Genomic DNA, 8,728 nt, shown 5'->3' with positions numbered 1-8,728 from the left:
GTGTCCAGAATACAAAAACGTCCATCAGGAAGATGCTGAAATGTTTCGCGGTTTTTCCATCATCATTATTATTGCTAGAGAATTTACTAAAGCTTGGATTTTCTTTCAAGAAATAAAAATTCAGGAAAATTTTTAATTCTTTTTATAAAAAAATATATAACGTGTTTTAATTTTAGCAGCTGTGCAACCGAAGGAGCAGCCGATTTGCCGACACCTTTTGTAAACTCTGTCAGAGCTCCGCCCCCTCCCAATTGCTGTGTCACATGACCAGAATAAAGGACACGCCTTGTTTTAAGAAACAGTGAGGATAATAAAATGGGCCATTTATAGGGGTCGGCCATTTATAGGGGTGGGCCATTTATAGGGATGGGCCATTTATAGGGATGGGCCATTTATCGGGGTGGGTCATTTATCGGGGTGGGCCATTTATCGGGGTGGGCCATTTATAGGGGTGGGCCATTTATAGGGGTGGGCCATTTATAGAGATGGGCCATTTATAGGGGTGGGCCATTTATAGATGTGGGCCATTTATAGAGATTGGCCATTAATAGGGATGGGCCATTTATAGGGATGGGCCATTTATAGGGTTGGGCCATTTATAGGGTTGGGCCATTTATAGGGTTGGGCCATTTATCGGGTTGGGCCATTTATAGGGGTCGGCCATTTATCGGGGTGGGCCATTTATCGGGGTAGGCCATTTATAGAGATCGGCCATTTATAGGGGTGGGCCATTTATAGGGGTGGGCCATTTATAGGGGTGGGCCATTTATAGAGATCGGCCATTTATAGGGATGGGCCATTTATAGGGGTGGGCCATTTATAGGGGTGGGCCATTTATAGGGATGGGCCATTTATCGGGGTGGGCCATTTATCGAGGTCGGCCATTTATAGGGGTGGGCCATTTATAGGGGATGGGCCTATAGATTTTTTTATGCAATGCTCCTGTAGGGGACGGGATAACCCGAAGGTGGAAGACTTCCTGTGTCCCTTAATGGCAGAGGAAAAAAATAATAATGTGTCGATTGGCTAAAATACTTTACAGTGACCTCATTGAAAGCAGTCTCTGTCAGGTTGTTCATCCCCTGTGATAGCAATAAAGCTGATACAAAAATAAATAAGAAAGATACACTGTAAAAAAAATAATTTAAATATAATGAATATTAAAAAAATATATATATTTAAAGACCCCCGCTCCCTCCTCCGTGCTCGTAGTGACCTTAGAGGTGGGCGGGCTCAGACACACTATGACTCCCAGTGACTTCAAAGGTGGGCGGGCCCAGACCATAGGACTCCAAGTGACCTTAAAGGTGGGCGGGCCCAGACAGTATGACTTCCAATTACCTTAAAGGTTGGCGGGCCCAGACAGTATGACTCCCAATGACCTTAAAGGTTGGCGGGCCCAGACAGTATAACTGGAAGTGACTATAAAGGTAGGCGGGCCCAGACAGTATGACTCCAAGTGACCTTAAAGGTGGGCGGGCACAGACCATATGATTTCCAGTGACCTTAAAGATGGATGGGCCCAGACAGTATTACACCCAGAGACCTTAAAGTTGGGAGGGCCCAGATGGTATGACTGGCAGTGACTTTAAAGATGGGCGGGCCCAGACAGTAAAACTGGAAGTGAACTTAAAGGTGGGTGGGTCCAGACAGTATGCCTCCCAGTGACCTTAGAGGTGGGCGGGCTCAGACAGTATGACTCCCAGTGACCTCAAAGGTGGGTGGGTCCAGACACTATGACTCCCAGTGAAAGGTGTGCGGGCCCAGACAGTATGACCAACTCCCAGTGACCTTAAAGGTGGGCGGGCCCAGACAGTATGACTCCCAGTGACCTTAGAGGTGGGCGGGCTCAGACAGTATGACTCCCAGTGACCTCAAAGGTGGGTGGGTCCAGACAGTATGACTCCCAGTGAAAGGTGTGCGGGCCCAGACAATATGACCAACTCCCAGTGACCTTAAAGGTGGGTGGGCCCAGACAGTATGACTCCCAGTGACCTTAGAGGTGGGCGGGCTCAGACAGTATGACTCCCAGTGACCTCAAAGGCGGGTGGGTCCAGACAGTATGACTCCCAGTGAAAGGTGTGCGGGCCCAGACAGTATGACCAACTCCCAGTGACCTTAGAGGTGGGCGGGCTCAGACAGTATGACTGGCAGTGACCTTAAAGGTGGGCGGGCTCAGACAGGATGACTCCCAGTGACCTTGAAAGTGGGTGGGCCCCGACACATTTTTCCAGGTATAACACACCAGCTAATCTTCATATTACAAGCTCCTCCCATCTCCGGTGACAGAAGCCAAAACAATAACAGGTTCTCTTCAGTGACCTCAACAGCTTTGCCGATAAAGTTTTAGTTTTGAGCGCAGATGACCTGTCTTTGACCTTTGAAGCCGGACTCCGGTGACCTTGTGCGTGGCGGGCCGCGGCGGCCCAGAACAACGGACGTCTCTTATAAAATAAACCAAAAAAAAAAATCAAGTCTTTGGTCCAGTCGAAAGTTGTTAAACCAACTCGCTGGGACCGTTTTATTGCTAAAGTCCTTCTGCTAGTGCAATGCTGACCCCTCCCGGGAAGGAGGCGGTGGAGGGGCGGGGTCAGGTGATACCTCGGGGGTTGTCCCCTACCAGTCACTTCTTCGGACAGGAGTCTTCTAGTTCATAAAACAGGACGTAGGCCTCGCTGGACTGCACCAGGCTCTCGCTGATGGGCGTCACCCTGCGGAAACAGGAAGGGGACAGGTGTCAGTGGAGAATTTCCCAGAACCCTCTGGGGGGCAGAGGCGGGGGCTGAGGCAGAGGCGGGGCTCACCTGGAGTCGTTGTAGGAGTACCAGCCGGACGGGTCCTTGCAGTAGGCGGTGTAGTGGCCGTAGTAGACGCTGCCCGAGTGGTTGCAGAGGGCGTAGAGGTTATACACGGGGCTCCCTGAAATCACAAATCACGGCCGTTACCCGCGGGTGGGGGGTAAAATAACAGGATGTTTGTAATATCACATGGCGTGTGCAGCGATAGTACTGAGACTCCTAAAAGTAAAACTGAACCTAACTTTGGAACTGAAAAGGATCATCATTGGAGAGATTTCCCCTCACTTCCTGGTCTGTAGACATCACTTCCTGTCCTGGAGACATCACTTCCTGTCCTGGAGACAGAGCAGGAAGTGAGAAATGATATCTCCAATGTAAAGGAAACCTTTTCACTTCCTGTTGTGGTGCCCGAGACAGGAAGTGAGCAAAATAGCAGAGGTTCTACCAGGGATGGTAGAGAACCGCTTTGGCTGTCCCGTTGGGGAAATTTCCCTTCACTTCCTGTTCTGGAGACACAACAGGAAGTGAGAGGCAATCTCTTCAATGTAAAAGAAACCTTAATTTTGGCTTCTGGGGGGGGGGTTAGACATTTTGCTCCAGCATTAGATGGTAAGCTCCTCTGGCGAGGGTGGAGGTGACTTTGCAGTGTGATTGGTCGGATCGTAGCCGGTTTCCTAATCCGCCCTAATCCGGTCAGTCGTGTCCTTGACACTAATACACGCAGATCCCCTTTCACTGCCGGGGACACCAAACCATCGCCACCGGCTTCACAGCGGGGAAAAGTTTCACCGGTACGAAATTCAGAGCGCAGGGGTCAGCAGTACGTAATGCAGAGTGCAAGGGGGTCAGTAGTAGGTAATGCAGAGTGCAGGGGTCAGTAGTAGGTAATACAGATTGCAAGAGTCAGTAGTAGGTAATGCAGAGTGCAGGGGGTCAGTAGTAGGTAATGCAGAATGCAGGGGGTCAGTAGTAGGCAATGCAGAATGCAGGGGTCAGCAGTACGTAATGCAAAATGCAAGGGTCAGTAGTATGTAATGCAGAGTGCAAGGGGGTCAGTAGTAGGTAATGCAGAGCGCAGGGGTCAGCAGTAGGTAATGCAGAGTGCAGGGGGTCAGTAGTAGGTAATGCAGAGTGCAGGGGGTCAGTAGTAGGTAATGCAGAGTGCAGGGGTCAGTAGTAGGTAATGCAGAGTGCAGGGGTCAGTAGTAGGTAATGCAGAGTGCAGGGGTCAGAAGTACATAATGCAGAGGGCAGGGGTCAGTAGTAGGTAATGCAGAGTGCAGGGGTCAGAAGTACATAATGCAGAGGGCAGGGGTCAGTAGTAGGTAATGCAGAGTGCAGGGGTCAGTAGTAGGTAATGCAGAGTGCAGGGGTCAGTAGTTGTATAAAAAAAAAGTTGTTCTGTACTCCTGTCCTCGGGTGACAACGATACGGACGGTTAGTAATTCCAGAAGCCATGTTGGTCACTTACCGGCCTTCTCGCTGGCGAAGTCCTTCAGGTTGAGCCGGTGGACGGGGAACTCCACAGACACCAAACTCTTCTTGATTGAAAAGCGCGTGGTGGAGAAGCGGTTGAGGTCTGGTGGGCGGGGCGTTAAGGAAAAACTTCCAGCAGTGCGTGGTCAAGGCGATCGGTTGGTGTGCCGCCGACAATGCGGTGCCGCCACAGGCGAGGGCCCGAAAACCCACTGCCAAAAATAATCAATGACGGCTGATGCCTTTAGGCCACGCCCACACGGCCGATGCGGTTTCACTGCGTCAATTAGATGCGGACGCTGTGGCTATCATCCAGTGTCAAGTGTTTGCGGGGCGCATGGGCCCCCGAGGGAAAGGGGGCCCACTATGCCCTGTCACTCACTTCATACCGGGGGGAATCAAAAATGAAACACAGAGACGCATAGAAACAAAAAGCACCCTCCACTAACTTTTTACAAAACATAAGGCGGAAACATCCCATGGTGGGCGGGGACATCCCATGGTGGGTGGGGACAGAGCCAGGATTTCTACCTCGGGGGTGGGCGATATAAAAAGGATACGCAAGACGAGTATTCGGGGGAAGCGCTGGATTGTGAGCTTCTTTGTGCTTTTGGTCTTCTGCCGGCATCGATCGCAGATCTGTTAAGAGAATAAAAGGAGCGTCACGGTTAGCCGCTATTGGTGGTGACTCCGCCCCCTACGCTCCGGATCCTAAATGAGTTCAGGTGCCCGGAGTTTAGATTTAACACACACACACACACTACTAGCTTTAGCCCCTCCCAGGTCCCCCCCCCCCATATGTCAGACGAGAAGAGTAGAACACTTGTCCGGAAATTTTTGTCTACTTAGATTTCTGTTCACTTCCTGTACTGGAGACACAACAGGAAGTGGGAAGAGATTCTCAAAAGTAAAGGATTCTCCCAGCTCTGACTCATCAGGCAACATTGGGCAGTTAAATGGGGGCGGATTGTATATGGAGGCGTGTAAGGGGCGGTTTGTAAAAGGGGGAGGTTTGTAAATGGCGGAGGGGCGTGTAAATGGCGGAGGGGCGTGTAAATGGGGGCGGCGAGCGTGAAAAGGGTGGAGGCGGCGTGTAAATGCGGGAGGTGGCATGTAAATGGGGGAGGCGGCGTGTAAATGGGGGAGGCGGCGTGTAAATGGGGGAGGCGGCGTGTAAATGGGGGAATCGGCGTGTAAATGGGGGAATCGGCGTGTAAATGGGGGCGGCGGCGTGTAAATGGGGGAGGTGGCATGTAAATGGGGGAGGTGGCATGTAAATGGGGGAGGTGGCATGTAAATGGGGGAGGTGGCGTGTAAATGGGGGAGGCGGCGTGTAAATGGGGGAATCGGCATGTAAATGGGGGCGGCGGCGTGTAAATGGGGGAGGTGGCATGTAAATGGGGGAGGTGGCATGTAAATAGGGGAGGTGGCATGTAAATGGGGGAGGTGGCATGTAAATGGGGGAGGCGGCGGCGTGTAAATGGGGGAGGCGGCGTGTAAATGGGGGCGGCGGCGTGTAAATGGGGGAGGCGGCGTGTAAATGGGGGAGGCGGCGTGTAAATGGGGGCGGCGGCGTGTAAATGGGGGAGGCGGCGTGTAAATGGGGGAGGCGGCGTGTAAATGGGGGAGGCGGCGTGCAAATGACGCAGAGAGGAACTCACGGGGGCGTTCTCTGAATTTAGCTCCTCCTCCTTGGTGAACAGGCTGAAACAGTCATATAGGGAGATCTTCCCGCCACTGAAACCTTTCTACAGAGACAGGGAAACAAAGACGGGGAGAGGGTGTCAGAAGGAACAAAGAAAATAATATACATAATATAATAAATAACGTGTAATAATTATTTTAATATTATAATAATATATAATGATGATAAAAAAAAAAAAATAATAAAAATAAATAAATAAACATCCTCTATAAAAATAGTAGTTGTAAAAATCCTATTTTCTCTTCCGTTCATAGACGGACACAGCCTTCATTGACATTAGGGTTATATCCGCTTCCACTAGGAGAGTTAAACTCTCCTGGTAGGAAGAAGCATAACCCTAATGTCAATGAAGGCTGTGTCCGTCTATGAACGGAAGAGAAAGTCAACTGCTATTTCTATTTTAGTATTACTATGTATAATATACTAAATAACAATGTATAATTTTATTTTAATATGATAAAAAGAATGTATAAATAAAAAAATACAAATTCTATAGTAAATATAATACTACTAATAAAAAATAAATATATATATATAATGATATTAATAAATACTACTACATAGTTATAATAACAATGTATAGTTATTATTTTAGTATGATAATAATGTATAATAAACATTCTACTAATAATAAAAATATATAAAAAAATATAATAATACTACCACAATATATATATATATATATATATATATATATATATATATTAATGTATAATACTACCAGTACTATTAATGACTGTTAAAATATTTAATAAACATAATACTACTAATAAAAAATAGTAAAATAATATTTGATGATAATTATACTACTTATAATAATAACAGAACATATAATAATTATTTTAATAAACAAAAGTATAATACTACCACTATAAATATTAGTAAAATATTATTTAACATTACAATTATCTATCTATAATATATACAATTGTAGTAGAATTATTGTACGTTTTATATATTTTTATTAGTAGTAGTATGTTACATATCACACTAAAATAATAATTAAGTAAGTAGTAGTAGTATTTAATAATTATATATATATATATATATAGATAATTGTAATGTTAAATAATACTTCTACATAATTATATGTTATGCAATTATTAGAAGTATTTTAATGTAATAATAATACTACCACCACCAATAGTAATAAAAAAAAAATATAAAAAATATAATACTACTAAAAAATAATATGTATATAATGGTAGTTATAAATGCAAAATAATAACAATATTACTACTACATACTTACAATAACAATGTATAATAATACTACTAATATATAAATATAATATAAAAAATTATAAAAGAATACTACTACTATCACCCACACACTGTCTGCAGTTGATAGCGGGGGGGGGTGTACAGGGACCGGCCCCCCACTATCACCCACACACTGTCTGCAGTTGATAGTGGGGGGGGGTGTACAGGGACCGGCCCCCCACTATCACCCGCACACTGTCTGCAGTCACACGTCATGTTGGTGAAGCCCCACTAGGGGGCGCTCCTGTGTACCTTGGGGATGGGGAGGGAGAGATCACAGAACACCTCGAAGGTCGGTGATCGGTAGCCACACGATTGGCACTTAAGGCAACTCTTCAGCTGACCCACAAAGAGATCTGCGGAGGCGGGAAGGAGAGAGGGGGGAGGGGTTAGAATGGTAAAACTCATACAATAAACGGTAACAGATCGCTAAACCAATCAGAAGATGTCATATCCTGATATCCCAGAATTCCACAGGGCGTTACCTATGTAAATACAGCCTGCCTAGGACCTCCCACTCCTCCAGACTGACACCCGCCCATCAAGGCATGCTGATATTTGCATTACTCCTCCCACGGCTTCCAATCATGAAGGCTCAGCATCACATGGGGGCGTTACCTATGTAAATACAGCCTGCCTAAGACCTCCCACTCCTCCATATGGACACCCGCCCATCAAAGCAGGTTGATATTTGCATAACTCCTCCCACTGCATCCAATCATGAAGGCTCAGCATCACATGGGGGCGTTACCTATGTAAATACAGCCTGCCTAAGACCTCCCATTCCTCCATATGGACACCCGCCCATCAAAGCAGGTTGATATTTGCATAACTCCTCCCACTGCATCCAATCATGAAGGCTCAGCATCACATGGGGGCGTTACCTATGTAAATACAGCCTGCCTAAGACCTCCCACTCCTCCATATGGACACCCGCCCATCAAAGCAGGTTGATATTTGCATAACTCCTCCCACTGCTTCCAATCATGGAGGCTCAGCATCACATGGGGGCGTTACCTATGTGAATACAGCCTTCCTAGGACCTCCCACACCTCCAGACTGACACCCTGTCATCGAGTTATTTTGATATTTGCATAACTCCTCCCACTGCTTCCAATCATGAAGGATTAGCATCACATGGGGGCGTTACCTATGCAAATACAGCCTGCCTAGAACCTCCCACTCCTCCAGGCTGACACCCGCCCATCAAGGCATGCTGAAATTTGCATAACTCCTCCCACGGCTTCCAATCATGAAGGCTCTACATCACATGGGGGCGTTACCTATGCAAATACAGCCTGCCTAGAACCTCCCACTCCTCCAGGCTGACACCCGCCCATCAAGGCATGTTGATATTTGCATAACTCCTCCCACTGCTTGCATCAGAGCTAAGGGCTCTTGAGAGGAGTGCAGAGATGTTTCCGGTAAGCTAGGTACAGCCCCCTGCCGGCCCCTCCCACCAGCTATAATCTGCCTGCCTTGCATAG

The 8,728-nt window shown here is 47.1% G+C and overlaps 1 protein-coding gene across 1 annotated transcript in view; it reads right to left on the bottom strand.

Annotated features, from left to right (window-relative positions):
* Positions 1-1,639: 1,639 nt before the first annotated feature.
* The window catches only part of USP21 (ubiquitin specific peptidase 21), a 27,368-nt gene continuing 20,279 nt past the window's right edge, over positions 1,640-8,728 (bottom strand). Inside the window, exons 8-13 of the mRNA XM_040333971.1 lie at positions 7,494-7,597; positions 5,936-6,022; positions 4,835-4,913; positions 4,270-4,377; positions 2,805-2,919; positions 1,640-2,711 (exon numbers count right to left, since the gene is read on the bottom strand). Of these exons, the coding sequence (XP_040189905.1) occupies positions 2,624-2,711; positions 2,805-2,919; positions 4,270-4,377; positions 4,835-4,913; positions 5,936-6,022; positions 7,494-7,597 (581 nt within the window). The 3' untranslated portion in view covers positions 1,640-2,623. The remainder of the gene's footprint in view (positions 2,712-2,804; positions 2,920-4,269; positions 4,378-4,834; positions 4,914-5,935; positions 6,023-7,493; positions 7,598-8,728) is intronic.

The sequence above is a fragment of the Rana temporaria genome, chromosome 13, assembly GCF_905171775.1.
Source record: "Rana temporaria chromosome 13, aRanTem1.1, whole genome shotgun sequence".
NCBI lineage: Eukaryota > Metazoa > Chordata > Amphibia > Anura > Ranidae > Rana > Rana temporaria.
The sequence above is the reverse complement of the archived record's forward strand: the minus strand, read 5'-3'. Positions and strand labels throughout refer to the sequence as shown.